Consider the following 18901-nt stretch of genomic DNA (forward strand, 5'->3'; position numbering starts at 1 on the left):
TGATAACAACGATTTGATAATATATTCATTTAATTAGAAATTTCACTTTACAATCGAATAATGCAAATTACAATGATATCTTCATAAAAACATTCGATATGTATGTATACCGTAGTGAACCAGCCTTTTATGTAAAATAGTGTAAATATAACTATCGAGGTAATCATTCATAATTTTATCGCACACCAAACTTCAATTATACGAAAAAATATACTTATTTGTTCATGTTTCTTATCGACTAAGTTTGATGCGTGCAAGGAATGATTGTGCTGAATTCAAGATGCATAAAAGCGTTTCGTTTTGTTTACCTTTTCAGTGTCAAGTCGTTATCCTTGCCTTTGAAACGCTTCTGTGATCTATGCCATTATATTATATGATATGTACAGAAAAATCACACGATAAATGAAGCAGTCGGGTTGAAGCAGTGTAACAACCCCTGCTCATAATCACACTTCGTATAATGAGCAGATAAGGCTTTCAATTTCCTTCAGGTACCTCAGCCAAATTTCTGTTCTTCGTTCAACGATATTGAACATCTTGTGGGCTCAGAAAGATGCCACACTATCATTTACCCCATTTAACTAAACAATTCAATTTGCCCAAACATAATGCAATATTCAGAACAGAGGAATGCAAGCTTTTGCCCATCTCGTTCAAATACAAATCATTCTGAAAGCTTCGACATCTACCCAAGTTTCTGAAGTGTGAATGATTGATTCTTACAGACAATAAAGTGGCACTGCATCACTCTTAGTGCCGCAATAATTGTTCTGGGAGTCTCGACTGAGAAATAGAACGGTTATCAATATCATGAAACCTTACTAATATAATTGAACAGTATCAAACTCTTTGTATACATAATATATATCATTTTACACTACGTTTGATTAAAAACATTTAGAGAGATTTAAACTTTATAAGAAACTATATAATATAATCTAAAACTGTGATCACACGATGTCCTTATGATATTTCTTTAAGTACATCTAATTGATATGTAGTGTTACTCCAATTGGTGCTTCATGATATGTATTCATAAGTTTTTTATTGGCCTATATTCCTGATTTGCATGCCGAGACAGTGGCAGGCATTCGAAGGAAGTTATTCGTTTAAGGGGCGGGGGACGGATGGTAACGAGACTCTGCTGCTTCTAACAGAAATCAAATTTAATAGATGATTGGCAGAGATTTCCATGAGGTACTTAGAAGTTAACAGAACTAACCCCCAAGATGGAATACTCGAAATGCGTGTTAACACTCTCAAGGTTCATTTTACGTACATAAACACCCAAATGCGGCATACCAATCTATAAATTTCATCACTTTGGTGCGAAGTGTTCGATGTGAATGAGATCTGACAATTTTGAAGAGAAATCGTTGGATAGGCCCTATGCACTTACACCCCAAAGTGCCAAATCGGTAATATTTCAATTTGTTTAGGAACAATATGCGGCATTCAGGTAGATACGTACGAAAATTCATAGATTAATAAGGAAGATATGAATAAAACGATTTGCTCAAAGGTACGTGAGGTTGTGGGTGAGCGAAAAAAACAGCAGCAGGGTCTGGTAAAGTTCAGTCCAAGAAACCAGTATTCACTAGTTTCTCCAAGAAGAATTTTACGTCACCTAATTCCGAGTCCTTTATACCTAACGATTTCAGCATCCCTAAATCTCCATTTTCAACAGCCATAAAAACAGAACGAAGATGCTCCAGATCCGATCTCATCAGATGAAGAGCAGCCCCAAAATCTTCAATCGTCTGCGATTCTGAAACAAAAAAATTGATCGTTAATCCAGGAAATCAGAAATACATATAAAGAGAAATCAGAGATTCCTGGGGTAATTTTAAGAAAAAAAAAGTCCTATGAACATGGACCCGCAAATGCTTTGTTTTCGGTATACAGGATAGTTCCTGATGTATAGTCCTACTTTTTTGTGATGATTATACCAGTTTATCGAATCTTCATTGATCTTTGCTTCAGGTTGGGTAAAGAAGTACCAAAACTTATAATTAATTTATTCATCACATCTCTTATACGTACTGAATCTTTATATTAATTTGGATTTTCCTGAAGATTACAAGAGAATTGATTGAAATTTTTTCTCGAAACCGGTTGAAGATGCGACAAAACTACAAGAAACCAAAAAATATAGTACTTGACCAAAGTTTTTTTTATATTTTTCTGGGATCTTTATTATTTTTTGCTACAGATTGGGTGAATAAGTACCAAAACTTGAAATTAATTTATTCATCACAGCTCTTTATATAATCTTTATATTAGTTTGGATTTTCCTGAGAATAACTAGAGAATTGTTTGAAATTTTTTCTCGAAATCGGTAGAAGATGCAACAAAACTACAAGAAAAAAAAAATATTGTACTTGACCAAAGTTTCTCTTCATATTTTTCTGAAACTTCATTATTTTTTGCTACAGATTGGGTAAATAAATACCAAAACTTAAAATTAATTTATTCATCACAGCTCTTATACTAACTGAATCTTTATATTAGTTTGGATTTTCCTGAGAATAACTAGAGAATTGACCATATTCACCGTCGCCATATTGGTGTGCGACAATACCAACTACCCAGTGTTCCCAACGGAGAAATATTGAGTTTACTAGAAAAATTCCTCAATATAAAGTTTATAATTGTGGTTTATGTGTAAATTCCGGAGTACCTTTTCTGGCTGCTACGCCAGATAGGCTTGTTTGGGACAATATTTCGCAAAAATTTCACCTTTTGGAAATGAAAACATTAGTGAAAGGTAGTTTTATATACAAATTAACTGTGGCCGAGTGTATAAATGAAGGATTGGCTCTATTTTTGGAAATAGACAGTGGAAGAATTATGTCTATGGCTGATAGTATTTTTGATATAAGCGGTATTTTTCTAGTAAACTCAATTTTTCTCAGTTGGGAACACTGGGTAGTTGGTATTGTCGCACAACAATATGGCGACGGTGAATATGTTCAATTGTTTGAAAATTTTTCTCGAAATCGGTAGATGCAACAAAACTACAAGAAACAAAAAAATATTGTACTTGACCAAAGTTTCTTTTTATATTTTTCCAAACCACCAGTGGTATACCAAAAAATAGGTTTGGGGGCACTGTTACATGAAAAGATATCACCCTGTAGATTTACATTCAAAATTTGCATATCACATGATGAAAACCAGCAAAAATTGGATTATTTATTCCGAATTTTTGTTGAATATCTTTCGGAGGGAAGGTGCTATGAGGAAAAAACTTGAAAAAAATTAAACAAGGCGTTTGAAGGCCCGGTTTTATAGGTCTTTTCAAAAAATTATCCGAGGAATCTGTCATTTGTGTTTGTACCTCCAATTCAAGAACATGGAAAATTTTCCGCGGAAAATATGTTTACCACGTACCAGTTGACCATAATTGAATACAATTGATAAGATGCTATGGACAAAAGCGTACTTAGATTTTTTTTCCTTGAGGAAGTAATCCAAAAGTATTTTTTTGACAACAACGTTTACTCATATCTGTAATATGAGAAAGAAAGGTTCGAAGGTGAAGTTTGATTCAAAAATACTAGAAATAATAGAATTTTTTGATTCGATTTTTCTTAAATTGGAGGAACGAAGAAAAATGAAAAATTCCTTGAATAATCTTAAGAATAGAATGTCCTACACATGGGCCCGCAAATGCTATGTTTTCGAGATACAGGGTACATTTCTTGTAGTCCTACTTTTTTGTGATGCATATATAACAGTTAATCGAATAGATATTGATCTTCTCTACAGATTGGATAAATAAGACCTAAACTTATAATTTATTATTTATTGATCACAGCTTACTGGATCTTATAATACTTTGAATTTTCCTGAGAATTACTGAAAAATTGTTTGACAAGAACCGACAAGAAACCATAAAGTGTAGTACAGGACCAGAGTTTCTTTTTACATTTTTCTAAACTACCAGTGGTTCATCGAAAAAAAGGTCTGGAGGAAAGAAGCGGACACTCTTCCAGAAAAAATATCGCCCTGTAGATTTACTTTCAAAATTAGCATATTCCATTATAAAATCTTTAAATTGGAATATCCATTCCAAATTCAAGCTAAATATCTTGTGAAGGGAAGGTACTATGAGAAAAAAACTTGAACTTTGACATTTGTATCTCGAAAACAAATCGTTTCCGGACCCATCTTATGGAGGTCTCTATTTCTAAAAATGATCCGAGGAATCTGTCATTTTCGTTTGTACCTCCAATTCAGGAACACCCTGTATAGTCAATTCAAAACTGATGCCTTAACAAATGAATTGCAATTTGAATGAAACACATTAAATTGTAAAACACAGCACAGACAATTTTTCGATGCGAATAACTCAATTCGGTTCTTTGATAAATACAGTATTAATATTTTTTGAGGAAAATGATACAAAAAACCGAAAACAACGGGTAAGTGTATACCGATTTACCGCAAAAATTACAGATGACAAAACAAGGGGGACGCCGACAATACGGGTATATAAAGGAAAATAACGGACATAGACGTGCTCGTAGTGCAATAAAAGTAATCATCTTGAAAGCGATGAACTCATAAACCGTAAAAAAAAAGGGTCTGATTTTTTGCTGGCGTATCGATTTTGAAGAAAAGTAAAGAGTATTGGTTCATTTTATGGAAAAATTTTCGTTCTTCGTCTTTGAGAGAATTCTGAAATTTTATATTTTGTAAATCTTGAGTGGGTTATTACCCCCAGTAATTTTATTATTTTTTTTTATGAATTTCCTTTAGGAGGAACGTTTTTCTCTATTTCAGTTTATATGCGTTTTGTGTAATGTTTTCAGTATGATAAATCATAACTACTCCATCAATGGGTATGGAACTTAGGTTTTCAAAATTTCAATTCGCAAAATCCATTTTAGACCATCCTGAACAACTTGGCTTTCGTGTATGTCTGTCCATCGGTATGTGTGTCCGCACAGTGTTAGTCAGAATTCGATGATATGAATATTCAGATTGGATAAAAAGTAATGGGTATTTAACCAAAAATAACTGATTTTTCTGGGAGAAAGACAAGGTAATAGTGCCACACCCATTGGCAGAGAATTTTTTTTCTAATTACCGGATAGCGCAATGGCCACTTTGTCCACGCCCCCAAGAGGTTTAAGGGCATCTCGAGCCTTATTTCCAAACAGTTTTTCCAAATAGTTTGGCCCATGACTAGCTAAGAGGGATTTAAGGAAACTACCAGTTTCTTCAACTGGTGGCCTTTTGGCTGCTGTGCAAAGGCGGGAATCTTCGTCGTAACCGTCTGGACAGTCTGGTGCACCATCACATAAGTACTGAATGGAGATGCAGTTTCCATCTCCTGGACATTTGAAAGGTTCGTAAGGATGACATGCATCACCTGAAAAATGGAGGAGAGGTTTAAGATTGTGCGTATCAAATTTAAAATCACTAAAAAAATGCGAGGAAAGACTAGGCGAACCTAGCCTGAAATTTCAAGGTTGAGTTCTTGATATTTATCCCTCAAAATCATATACTCTCTCCTAGGCTTCGTGGGAGACAGAGAGAGAACAGAGCTGATGAGACATGTATAATTCTTTGAGTTATGTGTAGGCTTTTTTACTGTGTTACATCGCCAGTCTAGACACAGTTGAGGTAGGTTTTTCCTACAACGAATGGTCATACTATTACTATACATACTACTACTATATACTGCTATACTATATTACTATATATTAGATTTAATTTGAATAGATTTCATAGTTTCCCAGAAAAACTCGCAGGACGGTTCTACAGTTCTACATAATTTCATTGAACGATTTCTAAGTTCTTCTATAAGGCCAATTCAAAAGTCCTCGGTCTGATGTACAGATAGCGGTGCCAGTATTAAATCCATTTAATTTTTTGTTAGTGCCAACATTCAAACGGTACGTGTCGAAATTTGACAGCAGTCCGACCATTAGTTTGTGAAATATTGCGTTGTGAGTTTAGCTACTTTTGTTATTTGAAAAAAGATGAAAAAAAAAGAATTTCGTGTGCTGATAAAATATTGCTTTTTGAAAGGAAAAAATACAGTTGAAGCAAAATCTTGGCTTGATAAAGAGTTTCCGGGGTCTGCACCAGGAAAATCAACCATCATTGATTGGTATGCTAAGTTTAAACGTGGTGAAATGAACACCGAAGACGGCGAACGCAGTGGAAGCCCAAAAGAGGCTGTCACTGACGAAATAATAAAAAAAAATCCCCAAAGTTGAAGTTGATCGAAAGTGAAGTTGATCGAAATAGCTGACATTGTGAAGATATCATCTTAACGTGTACATCATATCATTCACGAATATTTGTACATGAGAAAGCTGTGTGCAAAATGGGTGCCGCGCGAGCTAACAAAAGCAACAACGTGTTAATGATTCTGAGCAGTGTTTGAAGCTGTTTAAGTGCAATAAACCTGAATTTTTGCGTCGATATGTGACAATGGATGAAACATGGCTCCATCATTTCACTCCTTTGTCTAATTGACAGTCAGCTGAGTGGACTGCACACGATGAACCGAATCCAAATCGAGGAAAAACACAACAGTCAGCTGGTAAGGTTATGGCATCAGTATTCTGAGATGCGCAAGGTATAATATTCATTAATTACCTCCAAAAGGGCCAGACCATCAACAGCGATTATTATATAGCGCTATTACATCGTTCAAAGGATGAAATCGTTAAAAAACGGCCCCAGTTGAAGAAAAAAAAGGTGCTGTTTCATCAAGACAATGCGCCATGTCACGAATCAATGAAAATGGCAAAATTGGACTTCAAATTGCTTCTGAATCCACCGTATCCGCCAGATCTGACACCCAGCGACTTTGGAACTTGTTGGAACGAAATTCAGCGCCAATGAAGAAATAATCGCCGAAACTGAGGCCTATTTTGAAGCGAAAGACAAATCGTACTACAAAATGGTATCGAAAAGTTGGGAGATCGCTATAATCGCTGTATCGCCCTCGAAGGCAACTTTGTTGAATAATTGAATCGAATTTTGCAAAAAAAATGTGTTTTACTATGGTAGTACGGGGACTTTTCAATTGGCCTGCTATAATAAACCAAAAGCGGCTGAAAAATTGTTCGAAGATACATTTAAAAATTTCATTACCAATAGATATTATATTGCGTGCTTTTTAATACCTCTACTATCCCACATCGTCTTGAATGTTAGCTGCTGGAACTATCACTCAAATTGATTCCACATGAAAAAAGTATTGATCGCGTAAGGTGTTTTAAATATGCATGTAATTATGCATTAGACATTTCATCATTATGATATGGTGCACGCTATTTCTTGCTGACAGTTACCAAGTAAGTTCATTCTTTGAAGGAACGAGTTTTCCACTCTATCCATCATCATTGAAAAAAACCTTGAACCTTGAAATATCTTCATCTACGGAAGTTGAAACTTTATTTGATACCGCATATTCCTCTTGAAAAAACAGCTTAGGACACCCTACGATATTGTATAACATTTTACGTTGTATAGAACATACACCATACATTTTGAAGTCAAGAAAACGAAGAATAAAAAAAAATTTTTTCGTCGAAAACTTGGCGACATAATAATAATACAATCGATAACATAAATCCTACGCACTACTAGTTCATACGAGTTAGATACATTATTTTTATTCTTTTACATGCAATACATTTCAATCATGGAAATGAAAAACAATACATTTGTGCGGGCAATATGCTAATGTGGTGTATTGAATGTTTTTAAAATAGCTATAGAAACTAACGGAAAACATTGAGAAGCCAATATGTAGGTTTCGTTCCAACACGATACCTATTCTCCAATAATATTTCCATTTGAAGGCCAAATAGGCATAGTTCCAGTGTTCCAGAGGAACAACGCAATATAATTTTGCTCAAATGGTTGTAATGTTCAGCCGATGATTGTTCCAGACTTATTGATGAAGAATTCGAGGTCTTAAATCAATTCTGTTCGCCCTAACCCCGTTTGATTAATATAACCTTCAAATGGAATGTACTGGAAACTTGAAAATTTGGGGGTAAATAAAGGGAGTTAGGGGTGAAACAGTGAAGCTACCGTTCCAGGCTCCTCTATTTTAGTGGCGTCAATTCGTTGGCCGCCTTTCCTTTTTTTTTTATTCTTAGGTTGTTCCACTCCGCCTCATTTGTCAATATTCCCTGCTATAAAAATAAAAATCTCCATACTACCTTTACTAAGCCGCCTGTATCATAAATACACATCGCAGCCCAACCAATAACCGAATTCCCTATTACCATCATTGAAAGAGGGATGACATCAATATGTATTTCACAAAGACGAAAACAACGCCACCTTGGATTTAGAATATTTGGAAGCCGATGTTTACACATTCAACATATGGAAAATGTCTACGATTTTGCATTCGAAACTAGTTACTGTTAAATGCCAAATGTTTCCAGCGGAAGACATGTATGTAATCCCAATTAGATTTCGAAGCAATACTGAAATAAGAGCCCTACAGCCCTTTGTATCTTGTGGTGTGATAGGTAATCTGTTTTATTAAAATCTCTTAGACACATTATATTATAGAAGTTAAATTTTGTATGTTTACGATCTACTATGGGTAGTTCAATATTTTTGACTTATGTAAATGTATTTGTTTTGTTTTGCTGTTTTATTTTATTCAAGAATCTTGGAAACATTTGCTGTAATATTATGTATTAGGACATTTCGATATTCTTCAATCACTAGAATTTAATTTCATGGGAAGCAGGTGCTGTTTTTTTTTGGGTGGGGGTTGTTATAAAGGCTGGTCATGTTGTTATTGATGTTTTTTAAGTAGGGGTGCCGAAAAATTATTTGCTTCAGAGGCTGAAATTACTCTCGCCAGCGCTGATAACGATAAGTCGATAAGGACAAAATCCCCAAATGAAATTTTATATTCTCAATAATTCGATCAAACTGAAATTTATATGCTTTTTCGTCACCTCAAAAAAAATTATATTTTGTCGAAAGTAACTCTAATTCTATGTTTTTATGAAATGTACATATTTCAAAACTAAGATAAACCAGGAAGTTTTCATTTAAAATTCATTAACAAAGGGTGGAATCCAGGTAAGTAGGAAATTTTATTCTCCTAATATCTCTAAAAATTGATAGATCGAGCAGAAATCTACTACTTTTTTATAAAAAAGCATATTGAAGGTTCATTAAAAAAATTACATGAATACGAATTCTAATCTGATCCTGACTTTATCCCAGTGTTTTTCTTATTTTATTCCAAACGAAGCCGAAGACCTAAACCAATCTTTCATTCATAACGAAATTTTCGTTTTCCTTTGTATTCGACAGAATTATTTCACCTTGTTTTCAGTATGAGAAATATCTTTATAAAGCAATCGAAAAATTGAAATCTAATTTTAAAAAGCTGCACCCCTATTGCATGTGCATACAACAGAACTTGCATATGCAACAAGTTAAATAAAATTCACCTCCATAAATGGATACAAGGAGTGCCCAAAGAAAAAAACCTATTTTCTGATATGAGTAATAAAAAGGAGCAAAAACAAGGGTATTTTGTTGGAAAGGCTATATTTAGCTAGCGGTAACATCAAGTCAGTTGTAAACAGGCAAAAAAGAAGAACAAGCATCAACGATATGTATGATAAGTAGATGCAGGCAATAAAATGGTTGTAATAGTGCTATAGTTAATGAACTCTTCGTTCAGGGTTGATTGGATGCTCAGTTGCAGCACGAAGATGTCACATACGGCCCACATTCTTAGATGTTGAATCGATTACTCGCTAATAATGTTTCCAATAGTGTGCCGAACCGGCAACATTGATCCGACCCAAGATTGTGCAAGAAAAGAAAAAGAAGAAGGATGTTTCCGATCACTCAAGACAAAAACACAACAAAATTGTAATTTATAATGAAATTCCTGTTTTCACATCAACTCTGCGAAATCACTTGTCTAGAAAAAAAAAAACTTTGTAATAAATGGCAATAAAAAGCTACACCTCTACTTCTCCAGCAAGGCTAGCATATGCAACAAGTTAATACATTTCATGATGGATATGAGGAGTGTCCAAAGATTTAAATTCAATTTTCTGAATGAAATATTACCGTCTCTTGCTAATATAAGTAGTGAAAAGGGGTGCATAAGTAAGCGCATAAGGTGGCAAAAGCTGCAGTCAGTTGTGGTAAGGCATTACATGAGAAGTAACAAGCAACAGTGGTATATGTGATGGCGGTCATATCGATCGTGTGGCACAACTGTTGAGTCTCGATCAGTCTCAAGACTCCGTAATTGAACTCACCGTTCCTCTTTGAGCTCATATGTCCGTACAGCCTGCTTAAGTCGATGGCCATGACCGCGCTGGGTAGCGCTGCACACACTGCGAATACCACAACGGCCCCCAGGGCTGCTGCTCCCAGTATCGGTTGCGGCGACGAGGCCACGCGTATCATGGCTGACGCTGATCGGAAGGCGGCAGCTCACAGAAGCAGCCGCACGCTGCGTTCAAGGCTTTATAAGCGGGGACGGCGTACCTGCGTACCGTTGCCTGCTCATTTGATCCGCGCACCACCCACAGCTGTTACTCAATCGATAGACACGCAAGACGTCGCTGATATTTGCCGTTTTCCTTTTAATCCGAATTCAACACCTGTTACCACGGTGAAAAATGGCCCATAAATTGCGGATCGGGTTGTTCCTTTCTTCCCCCCCCCCCTCTTGTTTCATTCAGTTCGATACCCTCCAGGCTCTATTCTACAGGTTTGCCAACAAGTATGAATTCTGTCATGTTGCAAAAAAAAACGAAATAATTTTGAATGACTTCAGTTTGTTGTATGCTTCGGTAATAATAGCAACGTTTTATATTTAATATATTAGATTAGACGTCTCGACTTCAGCCTTCAAGTTCTGCTCAACTATTCCCAAGATGTTGGCAAATCTAATTTCTCCAAGAGACTTGGCTGTCACTTCATTAGGATTCTCCCAAATTGTGTTAAATGAGTTATAGTAGTTTTATAATGTGGAACAATAGAAAAACTCTCTGGAGGAACCCTCCTGGTCTTGCTAAGGCAAAGAAATTTGTGATGCTTCCACCGACCTATACCAGGAAGCTCTTGAAGCTACCACGAGCTGAGGGTGGGACTGCTGATAGGACACTGTCGATGCAAATACTTTTTGAACTGAATGGGCAGGATAGCAGATGAGATTTGCAGGCTCTGTGAAAAAGAGGTAGAAACAGCAGAACACATAATGTGCAATTGTCCACTCATACGGAAAAAAGTCAGTCCTGGATACTCACGAAGTAACAGCCAAGGCTTTGATAATGAAAAATCAATTTGGTCTTAGTTCTTCAAAGGCTAACACAGCTTCAACAACCCCGATTCAGAATAATAATACCCAAATTTATGCTATGTAACATCTTCAAGAGACTTTGCAATTACTTCATAAAGATTCAACCCAACAAGTATGAATATTGGTCACAAAAATAGAAATTTTCATATTGTTTTTGTGTAGAAATAATTTTCTCTTCCAACAGAATGACTTTAGTTTGTTGTATGCTTCGGTAATAATAGCAACGTTTTATATTTAATATATTAGATTAGACGTCTTGACTTCAGCCTTCCAGTTCTGCTCAATTATTCCCAAGATGTTGGCAAATCTAACATCTCCAAGAGACTTGGCTATCACTTCATTAGGATTCTCCCAAATTGTGTTAAATGAGTTATAGTAGTTTTATAATGTGGAACAATAAAAAAACTCTCTGGAGGAACACTCCTGGTCTTGCTCAGGCAAAGAAATTTGTGATGCTTCCACCGACCTATACCAGGAAGCTCTTGACGCTACCACGAGCTGAGGGTGGGACTGCTGATAGGACACTGTCGATGCAAATACTTTTTGAACTGAATGGGCATGATAGCAGATGAGATTTGCAGGCTCTGTGAAACAGTGGTAGAAACAGCCGAACACATAGTGTGCAATTGTCCACTCATACGGGAAAAAGTCAGTCCTGGATACTCACGAAGTAACAGCCAAGGCTTTGATAATAAAAAATCAATTTGGTCTTAGTTCTTCAAAGGCTAACACAGCTTCAACAACCCCGATTCAGTAATAATAATACCCAAATTTGTGCTATGTAACATCTTCAAGAGACTTTGCAATTACTTCATAAAGATTCAACCCAACAAGTATGAATATTGGTCAAAAAAATAGAAATTTTCATATTGTTTTTGGGTAGAAATAATTTTTTCTCCCAACAGAATGACTTTAGTTTGTTGTATGCTTCGTTAATAATAGCAACGTTTTATATTTAATATATAAGATTAGACGTCTCGACTTCAGCCTTCCAGTTCTGCTCAATCATTCCCAATATGTTGTCATCTAACATCTCCAAGAGACTTGGCTGTCACTTCATTAGGATTCTACCAAAATGTGTTAAATGAGTTGAAACGATATTGTAGTAGTTCTATAATGGGGAACAATAGAAAAACCCTCTGGAGGAACACTCCTGGTCTTGCTCTTGCAAATATGTGGTGGTTTCACCGACCTATACTAGGAATCTTTTGTATCTACCACGAGCTGAGCTTCAGGTAATGCAATAATGGTGGAACTGCTGACAGGACCCACTCGTTGCAAATACTTCTTGAACAGCGTGGACGAATAAGCAGACGAGATTCGCAGAAACTGTGGAAAAGAATTAGAAACAGCCGAACTCATAGTGTGCAAATGTCCATTCATATGGGAAAAAGGCAGTCCTGGATACTCACGAAATAACAGCTAAGGTTTCTAAGCGTAACGTCATCTTCGTTAACAGTATCGACGGCGTCCTTAGGTTTGTATGAATAAGGGGGGTTAATGATAAAAAATCAATTTGGTCGCAGTTCTTGAAAAGCGTACATAGCCACAACAACCCCGATTCAGTAATAATAATGATAATACCCAAATTTGTGCTATCTAACATCTTCAAGAGACTTTGCAATTACTTCATGAAGATTCAACCCAACAAGTATGAATTCTGCTTTGTTGGTCAAAAAAACAGAAATTTTCATTTTGTTTTTGTGTAGAAATAATTTTCTCTTCCAACAGAATGACTTTATTTTGTTGTATGCTTCGGTAATAATAGCAACGTTTTATATTTAATATATTTGATTAGACGTCTCGACTTCAGCCTTCCAGTTCTGCTCAATTATTCCCAAGATGTTGTCATCTAACATCTCCAAGAGACTTGGCTGTCACTTCATTAGGATTCTACCAAAATGTGTTAAATGAGTTAAAACGATCTTGTGGCAGTTCTATAATGGGGAACAATAGAAAAACCCTCTGGAGGAACACTCCTGGTCTTGCTCAGGCAAAGAAATTTGTGATGCAAATATGTAGTGGTTTCACCGACCTATACTAGGAATCTTTTGTATCTACCACGAGCTGACCTTCAGGTAATGCAATAATGGTGAAACTGCTGACAGAACCCACTCGGTGCAAATACTTCTTGTACAGCGTGGGCGAATAAGCAGACGAGATTTGCAGAAACTGTGGAAAAGAATTAGAAACAGCCGAACTCATAGTGTGCAAATGTCCATTCATATGGGAAAAAGGCAGTCCTGGATACTCACGAAATAACAGCTAAGGTTTCTAAGCGTATCGTCATCTTCGTTAACAGTATCGACGGCGTCCTTGGGTTTGTATGAATAAGGAGGGTTAATAATAAAAAATCAATTTGGTCGCAGTTCTTGAAAAGCTAGCATAGCCACAACAACCCCGATTCAGTAATAATAATGATAATACCCAAATTTGTGCTATCTAACATCTTCAAGAGACTTTGCATTTACTTCATAAAGATTCAACCCAACAAGTATGAATTCTGCTTTGTTTGTCAAAAAATCAGAAATTTTCATTTTGTTTTTGTGTAGAAATAATTTTCTCTTCCAACAGAATGACTTTAGTTTGTTGTATGCTTCGGTAATAATAGCAACGTTTTATATTTAATATATTAGATTAGACGTCTTGACTTAAGCCTTCAAGTTCTGCTCAACCATTCCCAAGATGTTGGCAAATCTAACATCTCCAAGAGAATTGGCTGTCACTTCATTAGGATACTACCAAAATGTGTTAAATGAGTTGAAACGATTTTGTAGTAGTTCTATAATGGGGAACAATAGAAAAACCCTCTGGAGGAACACTCCTGGTCTTGCTCAGGCAAAGAAATTTCTGATGTAAATATGTGGTGGTTTCACCGACCTATACTTGGAATCTTTTGTATCTACCACGAGCTGATCTTCAGGTAATGCAATAATGGTGGAACGGCTGACAGGACTCACTCGGTGCAAATACTTCTTGTACAGCGTAGGTGGGTGAACAGACGAGATTTGCAGAAACTGTGGAAAAGAATTAGAGACAGCCGAACTCATAGTGTGCAAATGTCCACTCATATGGGAAAAAGGCAGTCCTGGATACTCACGAAATAACAGCCAAGGTTTCTAAGCGTATCGTCATCTTCGTTAACAGTATCGACGGCCTCCTTGGGTTTGTATGAATAAGGAGGGTTAATAATAAAAAATCAATTTGGTCGCAGTTCCTGAAAAGCTAGCATAGCCACAACAACCCCGATTCAGTAATAATAATGATAATACCCAAATTTGTGCTATCTAACATCTTCAAGAGACTTTGCAATTACTTCATAAAGATTCAACCCAACAAGTATGAATTCTGCTATATTGGTCAAAAAAACAGAAATTTCATTCCCAAGATGTTGGCAAATCTAACATTTCCAAAAGACTTGGCTGTCACTTCATTAGGATTCTACCAAAATGTGTCAAATGAGTTAAAACGATCTTGTGACAGTTCTATAATGTGGAACAATAGAAACACCCTCTGGAGGAACACTCCTGGTCTTCCTCAGGCAAAGAAATTTGTGATGCAAATATGTTGTGGTTTCACCGACTTATACTAGGAATCTTTTGTATCTACCACGAGCTGAGCTTCAGGTAATGCAATAATGGTGGAACTGCTGACAGGACCCACTCGGTGCAAATACTTCTTGTACAGCGTGGGCGAATAAGCAGACAAGATTTGCAGAAACTGTGGAAAAGAATTAGAAACAGCCGAACTCATATGGGAAAAAGGTAGTCCTGGATACTCACGAAATATCAGCCAAGGTTTCTAAGCGTATCGTCATCTTCGTTAACAGTATCGACGGCCTCCTTAGGTTTGTATGAATAGGGAGAGTTAATAAAAAATCAATTTGGTCGCAGTTCTTGAAAAGCTTACATAGCCACAACAACCCCGAGCTGAATCGAAATAATTTTTTCTCCCAACAGAATGACTTCAGTTTGTTGTATGCTTTGGTAATAATAGCAACGTTTTATATTTAATTATGAGACATCCAGAAAAATATGGCTTGATTCATTTGATAATGGGGAAAAGAAGCGTAGGTAGGAGAACAACTTCGTGGCTGAAAAATCTTAGAGCGTGGTTCGGCAAATCAACAGCACAACTGTTTCGCGCTGCAGTGGATAAAGTGATGATAGCTAATCTTCTTGCAAACTTAACATCATCATCATAGTCAACGGTCGAAACGGTTACGACACTGGAAGAAGAATATTAAATTGATTAGAATAGACGACTAGACTTCAGCCTTCCAGTTCTGCTCAATCATTCCCAAGATGTTGGCGAATCTCACATCTCCAAGAGACTTGGCTGTCACTTCATTAGGATTCTCACAAAATGTGTTGAATGAGTTAAAACGATCCTGTAGTAGTTCTATAATGGGGATCAATAGAATAATCCTCTGGTGGAACACTCCTGGTCTTGCTCAGGCGAAGAAATTTGTGATTCTTTCACCGACCTATACCAGTAAGCTCTTGAAGCTACCACGAGTTGAACTTCAGGTAATGGTGGAACGGCTGACAGGACACTGTCGATGCAAATACTTTCTGTACCGCATGGGCATATTCTTCACGAAGGTTCACCCAAATCTTCTTAGGATGGTTTTGAACATTTGCACACTGTTTCCATGTTCGAGGATCAAGCGCTGGCTTGAGTGCACGTTCCTAAGATAGGCAAGCTCTGGATATTTGCACACGATATGTTCCCTTTTCTTATTCACAGAACCTATACATTTCATCTAGTGACTGGCCCATTTGATACGGACAGTATTTGTCACTGATGTGACACCCTCGCTGGTTAAACTTCCTTGAGTTGAAAATTGCATGAATCTTTTGACTTGCTTGAGTCCTGATTATTATCTTTATTTTGTATAGCGTGGTGGCTGTTCTCTAGAGGTCTTACTAAGACCAAAAAAAATGTTCGGGTTCAACAGGTTTTGACTTTGATGCACCCTTCGTGAGTTCTTCAACTTTAGAAGATGTTGGCAAATCCCTGAGTGTACTATTACTTAGTGAGGATTTTTTTTCGTGGGCTGGACAGTATATTTATCTATTTTCATGTCATATGATTTTTTTCTGCCGATAGATTCATATAGGATACACAGAGGTACTTGATGAAGTAGTCCTATAATCTAAATCGAATCGCAGCTGGTTCTGGTGTAAGCTGTATCATTTTCTTCATAATGTGAAGAAACTGGTTCATCAACTAACCAGTATAGGTAGATATTTACACTTATTACGACTCCGTTCAATGGTGTTAATTGTAGTTAATAGATACACGTTATACAAAACCCTTAACTGTCTCATTTAGGCACAGTAAGACCAGACATGTTGCTTAACAAAATATGGATTGACTACAAGAAGATCAATAAATATCACATCGAACATGTGTGATCTAAGATGAGGAGAAGTTTTCAGAATACAAGTTAACACAATTCATCAAAGAAATGCGAAACTCAACATTCTTAATGACAAAAAAGAGGTTTTTCATGTTCAGAGTATTCCATTAAGTTCGGAGCTCGGGAATGAAGCTTTAAAAAATGTTTCACCTTAAAACTCGACAAGTAAGAATATACCAGAATATAGTGGATGTTGATTCTACGTGTAAAATAAAGGAGCATCATGAATTTCTGTCAACAGAATTTCTCACATCTAGAAGCCAATTCGGATAATGCCATCTATTTAATCATGAAGGATGAAGACACATCATCTTTATAGCTGTTGTGAGTTGGAATATCTGGATCTTAGGAAACACGGGGAATAGAACCATATGAGTCAGTTTACAGTAAATATTGAATTGTATCTAATATTAAAATTATATCAATACATAGTACCATTAACAATGATTTTATATCTTTAACGGAAAAATTTGCTACTTTTCTGAAGACCATACTTATTCAAATGAAATGGAAGATTCTTCCATTCAATTCAACATTCAGCTAAATTTACTATTGCTTCAGTTTCGGTTTTCAATATTTCAGCCATTTTGTCGACGCAGCTCATCCCCATAATTTTTCAGGAATGATTTTAGGGTCTCTAGATTAGCTTTCTGGGTAAGTTTTGTCAAACATTGATCAATGCTGAAGTCCTCATAAGCAAATTGGAACGAAAATTATTCATCGACTTGAAGAACAAGTATATCAGACAAACCTGGAAGAATGTATCCTTCCAAGGATAATTATCCAAAACTTATTTGTTGGTTATCGGAACATCCTTGACGTCAATATGCCACGTTCTATGATGAATCTTCTTCACCTATTTGGGCTTTTATTATTCTAATTCATGTTGGAAGAAGGGATTTGAAATCAAAGTCATTTTATGTTAATTTTTTTATTAAACTAAAGCGTATGCAGCATAATCCGCCACTCCACATCTATTTTTACGTCTTCTGAGCTTCATATATCCATTTTCACCCCAATGGTGACCCCACCAATTTTTCAAAATCCAGGCATCTTTAACCAACAATAAGCATTGCCTGATTCACTGTATTCGAAGAACAGCTTATATCATCGTACACTCCTTTACTGCAAAAAGAAAAATTATAATCCTTCACAGTAATGTAACCACAGTGAATTCAGCTAATCTTGTCCTGCATTGGAAGTTTCAAAAAGCATTCAACAGCTTTTTAGCGCTCGTTTATTCGTTCGCCCTTGGAGACCATCTAACCGTATATGTGAGATGTAATTTGTTATGGTTTATCGAAATAAGAGGTTCTGATGATACGAGCTGGGCGGACAGAATTAAATTTGACCACAGATTTGACAAAATAGTAGGTAGAACGTCATTGTTTTACACTTACTGATAAAGCTGAAAAGTATGAGGACTCGCATTAATTGAGGCTGCTACTGGACCAATTTTTGCTATTGCTGCTTCTAGTGCTCTTTCCTCTCTAGCGGGTAATATGGCCCAGGAGCTAGTGTTAACGATTGCGTACTAAGGGTGAAATTTACATTTCTGTTGCTGGAATCAATTGAAAGTAGATTATGATAAAGAAAACTGAATGAGCTCATTAAAAAAAATATACACCAAGATTTAAAGCTACACCTCTATAAAAGGCAATTGGTACAAGATTTGAATCCCCAATATGCCATTCAGAGATTATAATTCGTAAACCAGGTAATTGAGCGATTACAAACGTTTACAATCATCTTGTTTTCGGTTTCTTTGAAGTCGATCTCAATCAGAAACTTTTTGTGGCGAGAAAATATCGAAGGTCATAGTTCGAGAAAAAATCGACCGATCTAATTCAAACATTTCATAATCCCCTAAAATAATCCATAAAATATGAGATCAAGGCCTTATGCAGAACTGGTGACAATTGAATTAATAAATAATAATGCTATTTTTTCACAAAAAAAAACCAAATTTAAAACAGTAAGCAATGTGGCTACAAGCTATCTATCCGCATTTCACTGAACTAACAATTTGTTCGGCCCCACTCGTATAGAATCCTGTGATGGGTACCTCCTCACCTAAACCGGGTTTGAGTTACTCTTTCTAGATGGCACTATTGAAGCCCAGAAAATAATTTGATTTT

General features: G+C 36.2%; 1 protein-coding gene across 1 annotated transcript; it reads right to left on the minus strand.

Annotated features, from left to right (window-relative positions):
• Nucleotides 1-12: 12 nt before the first annotated feature.
• Nucleotides 13-10599, minus strand: LOC123686432 (IDLSRF-like peptide). Its single transcript, XM_045626553.1, has 3 exons — nucleotides 10290-10599; nucleotides 5096-5380; nucleotides 13-1768 (listed from the first exon to the last, which is right to left on the minus strand). Exons 1-3 carry the CDS (start codon nucleotides 10438-10440, stop codon nucleotides 1575-1577), a joined length of 630 nt encoding a protein of 209 aa, XP_045482509.1. The 5' UTR covers nucleotides 10441-10599; the 3' UTR covers nucleotides 13-1574.
• Nucleotides 10600-18901: the final 8302 nt, after the last annotated feature.

This window comes from Harmonia axyridis, chromosome X, assembly GCF_914767665.1.
Source record: "Harmonia axyridis chromosome X, icHarAxyr1.1, whole genome shotgun sequence".
Classification (NCBI taxonomy): domain Eukaryota; kingdom Metazoa; phylum Arthropoda; class Insecta; order Coleoptera; family Coccinellidae; genus Harmonia; species Harmonia axyridis.